This window comes from Lissotriton vulgaris, chromosome 1_1 (genome assembly GCF_964263255.1).
Source record: "Lissotriton vulgaris chromosome 1_1, aLisVul1.2, whole genome shotgun sequence".
Taxonomy (NCBI): Eukaryota; Metazoa; Chordata; class Amphibia; order Caudata; family Salamandridae; genus Lissotriton; species Lissotriton vulgaris.
The window spans coordinates 729,598,627-729,611,308 of record NC_141685.1 but is presented as its reverse complement, the minus strand read 5'-3'; the positions used below and the strand labels follow the sequence as shown (position 1 = coordinate 729,611,308).

The window sequence follows — 12,682 nt, the reverse complement described above, 5'->3', positions numbered from 1 at the left end:
TGGACGATCTGTGTCGCGATCTCTCCCTTCTCCCAGAGCGAGAGTGAGACCTGCCAGCCCGTGGCCGCTCCACCGGTTTCCGTGGCGGGGTCTTCCTTGGCTCCTCTCGGGGTTTCGGTTTTGGGGTCCCCTTAGGAGGTACAGGCAAAGACGGCAGCGAGGTGGACCTCGGAGGGGGAACCTTCGGCTGCGGGGCGGGCCCATGCGGAGGGACAGGAGGTGGTGGTGGGTCGCCTGAAGGAAGTGGAGGTTTGGGTGGAGGATCCTCTTTAGGAACAGGAGGAGGAGTTGGCGACCGAGGCAGAGATGGCATGTACACCTCTGAGTACACAGCCCGGTGACCCCTTAGGCGAAGGGGGCTGAGATCCAGCCCCTTCAGCAGGTGATCGCTTCCTCTTGCGCCCTCCACTGGAAGCAGCGTGACTTCTGGGACTAGAATCCCTCTTGCGCCGTTTTGGAGAGGCTGAATGACTCCCAGACGACGACCTCTTTCTGCTCGATGCAGAGCGTCGCTTTTCTGGCGTCGAGCGTCGCTTCTGTGACTCCGGCGTCGAACGCCGCCTCCGCGACGTCGACCATCTCTTTCTCGACGTCGAACGCCGACCCCTCGACGTCGACCTCTTCCTCCGTGCCGTCGTACGCCGCCTCCGCGACGTCGAGCGTTCTGTCTTCGACGACGAGCGTCGCCGTCTCCGTCTTGATGCTCTCGAAGTAGAGGAGCCCCTCGACGTCGACCGGTGCCTCGACGGCCATCGACGGTGTTGCCTCGACGGCGAGCGTCGATGCTTGTCACTTCGCCTTCGGCGTCGATAGGAAGACCTTGACGTCGACGAAGACGATGACGTAGACGGTGGCTTCGACGGCGACTTCTCCATGATCTTCGACGTCGAGCAGTCACGCCGTCTCGACCCGGAGCCCCGGGGAGAAGGGGAGCACACTGCCGTCATCCCTCTCGACGTCGTCGTCGATGCAATCGACATCAACGGAGACCGGGACCGTTTGCTGGACTTCCTGCCTCTGGGGAGCCCCCCAGAGGCCTCAGCAGAGGCAGAGAGCAGAGAGAACCTTCCCAGCCTGCCCAGACCCACCTGCAGCCTGCAGACGCCTCTCCTCAAGGCCAGAAAACCTGACCTTCATCCTGTCCCTCAGAGTCCGAGCAGTAAACTGCTGGCAGATGACACAGTCCTCAGGGACATGATCTTCAGGGAGGCAGACGATGCAGACATCATGGGGATCACTCTTGGCCTTCTTCCTCCCACATGCTGGACACTTATCAAAAAGGCCAGGCATTTTTAGAGCCCTAAAACACCTGAAACAGCACACAAAAGAGAAAGAGAACACCAAGAAAGTAAACTGAAACACTTTTAAAACACAAAAGTGCCAAAATATCCAATAAACCCTTGAAACAAGGGAGAGCTCAATGCCAGGGTCCTGTAAGCAGGAGTCGGAAAAAAGAACTGAAAGTAGAAGGACCTGCTATGCATTCTGGGATACTGGGAGAAGTTCTGGAAAGTTCTCTTAAAGGCACAGTATCCTATTTAAACCACATAATGGCAGCCTATGGGGCTTGTCTGTCCATGCCTTCCTCTCTATCATTCCAGTGTCTTTTACTGGGGGAGGCAAGTTTCTCTATGGTAGAAACTGGGCAGGCTTTTTATGTGTGGTGTTAATTGGTGGAATTTCTAGTTGAAGTACTGGACAGTGTAGCCTGTGGATATAGGCTGCATTATTTGTCTTTAAATTCTCTCTTAAGTGTCTTTGCAGTTTCTGCATGTTTTTTGACAACTTAAGAGATTACTTTTGATTGCCGGGGTCCACGCACAAGGGTGGGACTATTCACTAGATAATGACTATACACAGAGATCCCCTACTACAGAAGTAATCTATCACTAACGTGTCTCTTTCAGATAGCAGATCCTCCCAGAGGGACAGCCTGTTCGGAAGACATTCCAAGGAACTTTGAATACTATAATGCCTGTGTCCAATCCGAGGCCACTATGATGGCTTGGGCACGATCAGTCTAGATGGTCCTCTATCAGTCATTCGAGGGATGGTGGAAGGTGCGGCAGAGTGGCAATGAAGGGTAAGGTGTATCCCTTCCAGACAATTTGAAAGACCTTTATGTCTGATATTATGTCCTACTAGCCCGGAAAAAAACATTTGATCCTACCTCCAAACGGATGTCTGTGCTCCACTAAGAGAACGCTAAAACAATTTGGCAGATGAGGGTTTGGAGTAGACTGACTGGTGGGGTGCCCCAACTATGGGGATCGATGGGTGCCACAGCCACGGCTGCAAAACTGCTGGGCACGATGCTGAGGCTAGATTGAATGGCAGTATAGGGCACCTCTACCTAAAACCACAAAAGGAACGGTAGGGTTAACGCATCTGGTGTTGTGGGGAAAATATGCCGGGGAGCATGCAGTGTCCCTCCTCTCTTTGTACTGCTCCATGCCGGAATCAACTTGTCCCTACAGAGGTGGGCCCTGTCATGTCCATAAGGGACAAATGGACATCACTTAAGAAGGGAAATGACCACAGCAATGAATGGCGACACTAGTGTCCATGGCACGTCCAATGTAGTCCATGGTATCTCAAGCACGGTTTTGTTAAGCGGGACTACTCACCCGTAAGGGTCTCAAGACGCTGGGGGTAGCGGGGGCTGGGAGGTGCAGGTTCCAGTCCATCAAGGAGGAGGTCTAACAAAGAGCCAGGTTTTGAGCTTTCTCGTAAAGATGGGGAGTGAAGTTTTCTGTCTGAGGTGGAGCGGTAGGGCGTTCCAGGCTCTGGCCGTGAGGAAGGAGAAGGAGCTGCCTCCCGATCTGGACTTCCTGACGCGGGGGACCATGGCATAGGAAAGCTGGGCTGATCGTAGGGTCCTTTGGGGTGCGTGAAATTGGAGCCGGCTGTTCCGCTATGCTGGTCCGTAGTTGTGGAGGGCTTTGTGTGAGCGGGTGAGACTCTTGGATTCTAGCCTCGATGGGTAGCCAGTGGAGTGTGTGCAGGTGCTGGGAGATGTGGCAGTGTTTTGGCAGGTTGAGGACCAGTCTTGCGGCGGCGTTCTGGAAGTTTTGTAGCTTGCGGGTGAGGGTTTGGTTGATTCCGGCGTAGGGTACGTTGCTGTAGTCAAGTATGCTGGTGAAGAGGGCACGAGTGACGGTCTTTCTGTTCGGGGGGGATCCATTTCAAGGTCTTGGGTAGGAGGCGGAAGTTGTGGAAGCAGGAGAATGCGACAGAGTGGATCTGGGGGTCCATTTTTGAGTTCGGAGTCCAGGATGATTTCAAGGTTGCATGCGTGGTCTGCGGGGGTGGGTGGGTTTCAGAGAGCCGGGGGGGGGCACCAGGTATTGTTCCAGGCATCGGGCTGTGTGCCCATGATGAGTACTTCTGTTTTGTCAGTGTTGCGTTGTAGGCAGCTGCATTTCATCCATTTGGCGACTGCTTCCATGCCTTCTTGAAAGTTGTGTTTGGCTGTGTTGGGTTCGTTGGATAGGGAAAGGATGAGTTGAGTGTTGTCTGCATATGAACAATGTTGAGTCCGTGGGTTCTGACGATGGGGGCGAGAGGAGCCATGTAGACTGTGAACAGCGTGGGGCTGAGGGAGGATCCCTAGGAGACTCTGTAGGTGGTTGGCGTAGGGTCCGAGAGGAAGAGAGGGAGTCTGACCGGCTGCGTCTAGGCCACAGAGTATCGTACATGTGGCAGCATCATGGCCATTCTGTATAGCTTGGGTCAGGACAGATCAAAAGCTGCTCGGGACACCTGGGAGGATTTGAGCAACCAAATCCCAGGAAGTGTGTGAACAGAGGACCAGCAGGCAATTGGCTATGACGGTCCTGAGGGCTAAAATGTGGAAGAAAAAACCCTCTTGCCACTTGGTTGGACTCCCTTTCAGAGGGAGTATTACGTTTTTGAGTTTGTCTGACTAGTAAAAGTCTGCACCACCATCCTATCAGGAGAGGGGTGTTGAGAGATAAAGGCGTGGTCTCCTAACACTAGGAGAGAGACAGAGGGAAAAAGACTTACTCAAGCACAGCCTCCTACCTATTCTACATATCACAAAAATGTGCTTGGGGATGTGCCTTGTCACTCGTTAAGCCAAGGACTATATCTTTAACTCTGTCCTACATCAAACAACATATTTGACAGGTCGCCTCACCCACAACTTCTCATGTCAAGCTTGGTGGCCCCCCGACACTGAAGTAGGACAGTGTCACTTCAGTGGACACAACTAAAAACTGCGAGTTCTTAAATATTTTCTGAAACAAGACAATACAGGGGTGCAAATGATATCTAATTATACCTAAGTGTATACCCCTAATTATCCTAGTATTACGGGGTACCCTTGATATGATTAAAAGAATTCTTAATGCTAATGTTTAATAATGATGAGTCGGGCTACCATTACATTTGCTAACATGCTTTGACCTTAAAAAATGGCCAAACCTGATACAAGTTCAATGTGAGTATCCCACATTTCCAGAGGCTCAGGGCGTCATGATCTAGGTAGAGAGGAGCTTCTCAACGGTGGTAGGGGGATGAGTAGGTACATTGCCCTGGCTTCACCCTTGAAGATTGTGTGATTACAGGAGAAGCTCCCCTGTACCTAGACCATGACGTACTGAGCCTCTCTAAACTTGGGATGCTCACATTGAACTTGTATCAGGTAGGAGAGCCTTAAGCCTCACCTGCCTTGCATGACTTTAATGCACTAGTTAGGCAGAGAGTGGGCAGCCCTGAAAGAGATGACATTTCTCTTGCACACTATACATTTTTGAAGAAAAAGGGTCTCAAAGAGGTACGAGGAAGCTCCGGATCAGTCTCTGGTGGGATTAAAAGAAAGAAACTGACATGCGCGCACAGAAGTGGCGCCTATAAAGGCTTCACATATAATTGCCGGAACAGAGCAGCATCAATGCGGAGCTGCACAGCACTATCCACAGGCGTGTAGAGGTACTGCCAAAAACGTTTCCGGATCCAGTCTGACGCCTGGGGAATATGCAAATGGTGTGGCATTTGCTGTTAGAAGATCCTTTCATGAAAATAGCCGACAATCCATCCTGCAGATCCTCCCAGTCCGCTAGAAAGTAAAACAGTCTTTGCTGAGATCACTTAGAACAGACCCTGCCCCTCCCTCAAAGCAACCCACAGGGGTCTCTACCTAGCACCGTTAACCCAGCACTGGAGGACACTGGAAGCTTGCATCAAGATTGCTGTCAATAGATCAAATCAAACTCAAAAGTTACAATGTGCTATAATCAAGGCACTGGCATGTAAGCTCTAGCATTAGGGGCTGATTATCCTGCAACTGTACTAGAACAATAACACCAGGACCTAAATGGCTACCAATGGAATTTCGTAAACTATTAGCCAGGGAAGAAGGACAAAAATGTTAGAGATACCTCAATGGTACTCTATGCTTTATATCGAACCACGATTAGTATGTGAAAGAAAATGTGAATGTTACAGACACTGTACTATGTTTAGAGAACTGGCATGTATGCTTGAGAATGTAGCAGTTGATTGTACTGAAAATGTACCAGATCAGGAAAAACTCCTGGGCCGAATGGCTACCATCAAATTCCATAAAGATCAGGCCAATTAATTGAGGGGATGAAGATCCTTCATGTTTCCCAGCCACCGCAACTACCCCCTAAAGGGCCTCACTAACCAAATGCTAACAACGTCTTACATGACTTGAACACACTTGGTCTCACTTAATGAGTTAAAAACCCCACTCACACCACAGGATACATTCTGGACCTCTATCACTAACTTTGTTGGCTGGATCACGTCCTCGGTTGATACCCAGGTCCCATTCAAGACCGCCACCAAGGCCAGGCCGCAAGCAAGCTGGTATACACAAGAAGTAAGACTCACCAAATGTCACTGAAAGCAACTTGAACGCAGATGAAGACAAACCCACAACAAAGCCGACTAAAGCACCTACAAACCAGCCCTAAGGTCCACCAAGCAATAAGCACAGACCGAACGCATCCAAAAGAGCACAAAATATATATTTTTTAAATCTTTGCCATCGTAAAGGATTTTACCTCACCCGCCACAAGCTCTACAGCAGTCATCCCTTCACAGGACTTCGGCACCCAGCAGAACACCTAAACAAAAACCACCTCCTCAACCCAATCTAATCTGGATTCTGGAAAACTACAGCACCGAGACGCTTCACGGTTGCCACAGAAAACAGTCGACTGATCATGGAAAAGAAGACACCGCAGTCCTCATCCTACTCAACGTATCCGTTGCTTTCAACACATTCTCCCATCCCATACTCATTCAACACCTATAAGAAGCTGGTACATCAAGGTGCTGCTCTCGGCTGGATCTTCTCCTTCCTAGCCTGATGCACCCAGCTGGTCAGCCGGGTTCCATACCCCTCGACCGCCACCAACCACAGCTGCAGATCATCTCTCAACTCCACACTGTTCAATGCCAAGATGGCTCCTCTCGACCACATAATCTGAACCTATGGAATCAACATCTCCTATGCCTACGACACCTAGCTCATCCTTTCCATCTCTGACAAAATACCCAGCACCATGACCAACTTCACCTCTTGCATGTCCGAAGCTGCCAGATGGATGAAGATCAACTGTCTGAAACTCAACACTGACAAAATGGAATTGGTATTCTTTGGCAAGGACACCTCGCTATGGAACTCCATCTGGTGTCCTGAAGATCTATGGAAAAACTCCTGTCTGGCCATTGAAGCAAAGATCTAAGGATCAGTGGTGGTCAAACAACTCTTGAAGACAAGCCAAGTCAAGTCAATGCAGTCTATGCCTCCTATTTCTACAGCCTGAAGATCCTCCAAAACATTTTCAATTGGGAACTAATCAACACAAACAGAACGGTCAGACTCAGGGACTCATCACCAGGAAACTAGACAACAGCAAAGCTCTTTATGTCAACAACAATGACCTAAAGAATCATGACCATACAAAATACAGTATCCAGACTCACACGCTGACTCCCAACCCGCATACACATCAACAAGCACCTCATATCATCCACTGGCTCCACATCCACAAACATGCACACATCAATCTCCTCTCTTCCCACACACACACACACACACAACCACCCACACACACACACACTAAGTCCAGCACAATCTAGATCCCTCCCACCTACACAGCAACATCAATTTCCACTCCCTAACCACCTCCTGCTTCCTCAAATCTCATGCATCCTCAGAGTCAGAGCAAGCAGTCGCACTTTCTTATACCTCATCCCCTTGCACATCAGAACCCACTCCTCCGTACGGGAGTTCTGCAAGAAACTAAAGACATGGCTCTTTACCTAGTCAAGAGGCTCAGTCACCACAGTTCCCTCATTTTGCTCTCCTGCCTGGAAAACCTCTCAGGCAAGACGAGCACTGTACAATTATTCATAACATATCATATGCATGTAACCATCTCCACCTTTATTTGTTCTAGCGGGTGTAATCTTCAAATTAATGACCAGAAAAAGGTAATGTATTATACATAAGAAACAAAACATTTATTGAAGTAAAAAATAAGAACATACTCAGAAAAATAATCCCTAGGCTAACTATCAATCATTTACATGATGAGGACTTCGCTATTATAGGAAGTTACAGGAGGTCAAGAAAGTTGACTGGTTTAATTTCCACATTTAATTTGCGTATGGATTAACTGTGTAGATTTAGGTGTATAGATAATAGGAAATTGCTACATATTACTAACCATTGACTTTTTTCCACTTCTTAGCATCAAAGATTCGGAGGTCCTGCTCACCATCCTTGCTCTCAAGGTGAAGGATATCACCGAGGGACACAACTAGTTCCAGCAAGTTCACAAAGCCCAGCTGCTTCAGAGGTATTTCCTCCTCAAAAATAGCCTGCAAAAGCAATAGACATGGTAATATAATGGATACATTCTCCAGAAAGAAGTTCCTTTAGAGGAATAAAGAGAGAGTAACAGTGCTGGGAAAAAAGAGAGAGCTGGGCAAGAGATTGTCAGAAGAGGCAGCTGTGAAATGGCATAATGGCTAGACTGCCAAAAATTCTCAGATCATTTGAGTAAAAGCAATCAGAAAACATGGAAAGATGGAGAAAATGTATCCTCAGTACGGAAGAGGTCGGAAAAAGAAAGGCAGGAAGTGAAGAGAATTTAAGATGCTGATGGAATAAGGTAGCTACTTGAAGGATGCTATGCAATATACTAAAGACTGGTAGTGAGCTGGAGTAGTTGGACGAGAGAGGAGCCAGAGACACCAGGAGTCAATGATACAACTTGTAAGGAACAAGTACTCCATTCCAATGGCTGGAAACCAGGAGTTAGGCAGGGAAGAAAGGCAGGCTGTGGTAATCCAGGGAAGTAGGAGCTGGGGCAGAATTAATGAATTGAAGAAAGGGCTAGGACTGACAGGCACTAGAGGACAAAGCTGTAAAATGTGTATTCAGGTATGTGCCTGCTTAGATTGCTAAATAGAAGATGTGCGACACTCTCATAGCATCTATACACACTGGCAGAATAACCAATTGAGCTTGACAGTATTTACAGACGAGCAACACTATTCTCCTTTATGTGCACAGAAAAAAAGTGACTGCGTCTTAGAGGCAATGCTGCCATTAGTAATGCAACCTGCCATCTCTCTACAAAAACATCACACGATTACACATTTGTTTAAAGTCTCTGGGACAAAGTGATTTTCCCAAAATCACAGGCTGTTGAACCAATGTCAGGACTGAAACCTTGTGTCCCAGTTCTACGGCTGGCTGCTCTGGCCGTTACAATGTAAATATAAGCATTTGCAATGCAATAGGTCTAGCATTTTAGAAACTTTGACCTATTGGTATTGTAAATGACAATGCCTTTTATTTTTGCAGGTTTTTAAAGCACATAAATAAAAGGCATTGTCATTTACAATGCCAATAGCTAAAAATCTCGCAATTCTGAGACAGATTGCATTGCAAATGCTGGTCTTATTTTGATGTCACACAGTAGTAGTCTTGAGCCAGAAACGTTGCTCATGGTAGAAAAATTTACTGGTATACTTTTTACAGGATCATGTCTAATTTTTTTGTAGAGACTATTGTGGCCAAAGCAGAAGTAGCTAAAAGAGACGGTTCTGCATAGGATGTGTCAAATTGCAAGGAATTTACTGCTCATACAGGGAGTGACGAGAACATAACTTCCAGGGCAGCAACTTTTCATTTGTATAGCTGGCTCATACACCCCAGTAGTGGGCTTGGGCCCTTCAGGAAAGATGCAAAAAGTAAGGCAAACTTGATTGCTTTACTCACTCATCTACTTTTTGTGACAAATTGAAACTGAAAGCATTTTCTTTGGAAGCAGATGCAGGCCAATATGATCAGATATGAAAGGTCTGACATTCTGGCTCAAGAAAAGTGATACAAGTTTGAGAGTTTTTACTTTCTTAAGCAGGAGTCACTTTTTTTAAAGAAAGAATGTTGCTGTATTTGTTGATCTCTTTCATTCCAAAAAGGACCATTTCATAAACCCATCTCTCTCTACCTATTTGTTGCCTTGAAAGATTTTGATAGCTAGAAATTGTTGAGTGGAGACTTCCAGTTGCAGCCCGCCTACAAGCAATAAAACCCTGGTTTAGATGGTAAATTAGTCACGATTAGGGTGCAATTGGAGCTTCACACCCCTGAGCTCAGGTGCCTCCGCAGCTGCTGCACCAGTGCTAGCTCTGCTCCTGGTCACAGCGGGTTCCTAACAGTGCAGGTTACATGGTGAGGTGGCGTTCTGCAAACCCACTAGCCTAACCGAAGTACTTAAAGCTTTTTGTGTGCAATTAAGCAACTGGTCCTGCATGAACAAAAAGTTACCATCCACTTAATACCTCTTGAAGCATGTCATAAGACGTGCTGTCTATTATAAAATTCTTTGGCAGTGACATCTCTGCTGAGTATTGTTCTTTCGGCAGTAGAGACTGAAACATTTCCAGAATTTGCATCAAATTTCTCGCTAGGAAAACTGATCCTGCTACAGTAGAAACAGGGGGTTCCAGTCATGTGCCATGTTGCTTTCTGGTGTATGCAGAAGGAAGTGTCTTGTGGCCCAATGAACGTTGTTGTATGTCACCACACGCATTCACAACATGTTTTTTGGACAAGAGAACGGCCCTGTGTTGTTTATTTTTGCGCCGCGGTAAAAATAGATGGGTTCTTCAAAGAAACCCCTTTTTCCTTACAGATGAGGCGCGGATTGCGACGAGCGGGAGCCTATGTCTAGTATGCAATGGAAAGGTTTCCATGGAGGGGGATGTCTCTGGAGATAGGCGGATGTACTCATAAAATCAGCATGTTGGAGGACCACAGCTAGGTGAAATCACAAGTCTGGAAAATTTACTGCAGAACAGGTGCCCGCATCATGCATCAAATGCGGATAGCCATATGGCCCCGTGGACAGCAGTCCCCTGGGCCCGGATCTTGACCTGAGAAGGGCCTCGGTGACTGGCTCTGTTGCAGTGAATGTGACCCTCTTCCCACCCGCGCAAGCATTAAATCAAGTGCCTGCGTGGTCCTGTCACGGAGCTGGCAAATGCGCGCGCCTCTGGCAGGCATGGTGGAATGAGAAAAGACTGCGCGCTTCCGAGCTCCAAAGCCGATGGCAACTCCCTAAAGGGCTCCCTGTCAATTGAAAAGCCAGGTCTTGAGGTCCTTCCTGAACGGGTGCATGGTCGGGGAGCGTCGGATGTTCACAGGGAGCTCATTCCAGGTCTTGGCTGAGATGTAGGAGAGAGCGCTCCCGCTGGTTCGGTTTCTGCGGATGCAGGGGACCTCGGCTAGGGTGAGGTCGGCGAAGCAGAGGTGCCTTTTGGGTACGTGGAATGATAATCTCTTGTTGAGGTATTTTGATCCGATGTTGTTGAGGGATTTATAGGCATGGGTGATGAGTTTGAAAGTGATCCTCTTCTCGACGGGGAGCCAGTGGAGGCCTTGTAGATGTTGGATGATGTGCTTGTGCCGTGGTGTCTAGAGGACTAGTCTGGCCGCGGCGTTCTGGATGGTTTGGAGTTTTTGTAGAAGAGTTTTGTTGATTCCCGCGTAGAGGGCGTTGCTGTAGTCCAGTCTGCTGGTAATGAGGGCACGGATGACAGTCCTCGTGCAGTCGCGGGAAATCCATAAGAAGTACTTACGGATGATGCGGAGGCAGTTGAAGCTGGTGGAGGCGACGGCGTTGATCTGGCGGAGCATGGAGAGGGAGGAGTCAAGGATGATGCGGAGGTTTCGTGCGTGGTATGTAGGGGTGGGTGGGTTTCCGAGGGCGGAGGGCCGCCACGTTTTGTCCCAGGTGGAGGGTCCCAAGTTGAGGACCTCGGTCTTCTCTGAGTTGAACTTCAGGCAGCTACTTTTCATCCAGGCGGCTACGTCTCTCATTCCTTCCTGGAAACAGAGTCTGCTGTCTTCTGGGTTCTTCGTGAGGGAGAGGATGAGCTGGGTGTCGTCGGCGTAGGATACAATGCTGAGCCCATGCTGTCTGACGATGGCGCTCAGGGAAGCAATGTAGATGTTGAAGAGCGTGGGGCTGAGTGATGATCCTTGAGTACTCTGCAGTTGATATCGGTGGGCTCGGAGAGGAAGGCAGGGAGACTGATCCTTTGTGTTTTGCTGGAGAGGAAGGATTGGGTCCAGTCGAGGGCGGTTCCTTGTATCCCTGTGTCGTGAAGTATGGCAGGGAGAGTGCGATGTGAAACGGTGTCGAAGGCTGCTGAGAGAGCTAGAAGGATGAGGGCCGCAGTACGTCCCTGGTAGAGTAGTATGCGGATGTTGTCCATGGCAGCGAGGATTGCGGTCTCGTTGCTGTGGTTGCTGCGGAATCCAGACTGGGAGGTGTCTCGGATGGAGCTTTCTTTGATGAAGGCAGTCAGCTGGGTATTTATGAGTCTCTCTGTGACTTTGGTCACGAAGGGGAGAAGAGAGATGGGCCAGTCGTTTTTCAGGTCTGTTGGATCTACCGTAGGTTTCTTGAGGAGGGGTTTAACCTCCGCCCGCTTCCAGTCTTCTGGGCAGGTGCCGGGTATGAAAGAGGAGTTGATGATCTGTCCTAGTTCGGGGGCGGGTGAGGTGGTGGGTGCGGCCCTGTGAAATATGTGCGGGGGCAGGGGTCCATTGGGGCTCCCGAGTGGGTTTTCTTCATGGTCGCGGTAATGTGTTCGATGGTGGCAGGCTGCCAGGTCATGATGGTTGGCTTGTTGGCCGCGGTGGGTAGGGGGGTGATGTCCGGTGTCTGTTCGTCAAAATTGTTCTAAAAGGTCTCGATATTCAGATGGAAGTAGGAGCTGAGCTTGTCACAGAGTTACTGGGAAGGTGTGATGTCCGTGGCTTCACTGGTGGGTTTTGCGAACTGCTGTAGGATGTTGAACAGTTCCTTGGCATTGGTTGCGTTGGTCTGGACTTTGTCTCTTATGAAGGCCCGTTTTGCATCTCTTATGTGCTGGTGGTACTTCTTCAGGGCGCTCCTGTAGAGTTTTTGTGCTGCTGTGGTTTTCTGGTTTCTAGCTCAGCGGTGAACCAGGCGGCCTTCAGCTGGTGGTGTTTGGTGGAGTTGCGGAGGGGTGCAAGCTTGTCGGCGCAGCAGGCGATCTAGAGGTGAAATTCTATGTCTGCTGCGTTAGTGTCAATCGTGGCGCGGGGGGGGGGGTGTTTGGAGGAGGGTGGTATTGA

The 12,682-nt window shown here is 48.9% G+C and overlaps 1 protein-coding gene across 2 annotated transcripts in view; it reads right to left on the bottom strand.

Annotated features, from left to right (window-relative positions):
- The window catches only part of TDRD5 (tudor domain containing 5), a 1,550,608-nt gene that overhangs the window by 1,160,504 nt on the left and 377,422 nt on the right, over positions 1–12,682 (bottom strand). For both annotated transcript variants that reach the window (XM_086955296.1, XM_086955303.1), the window contains exon 5: positions 7,728–7,881. In XM_086955296.1, coding sequence (XP_086811422.1) covers positions 7,728–7,881 — 154 coding nt within the window. The remainder of the gene's footprint in view (positions 1–7,727; positions 7,882–12,682) is intronic.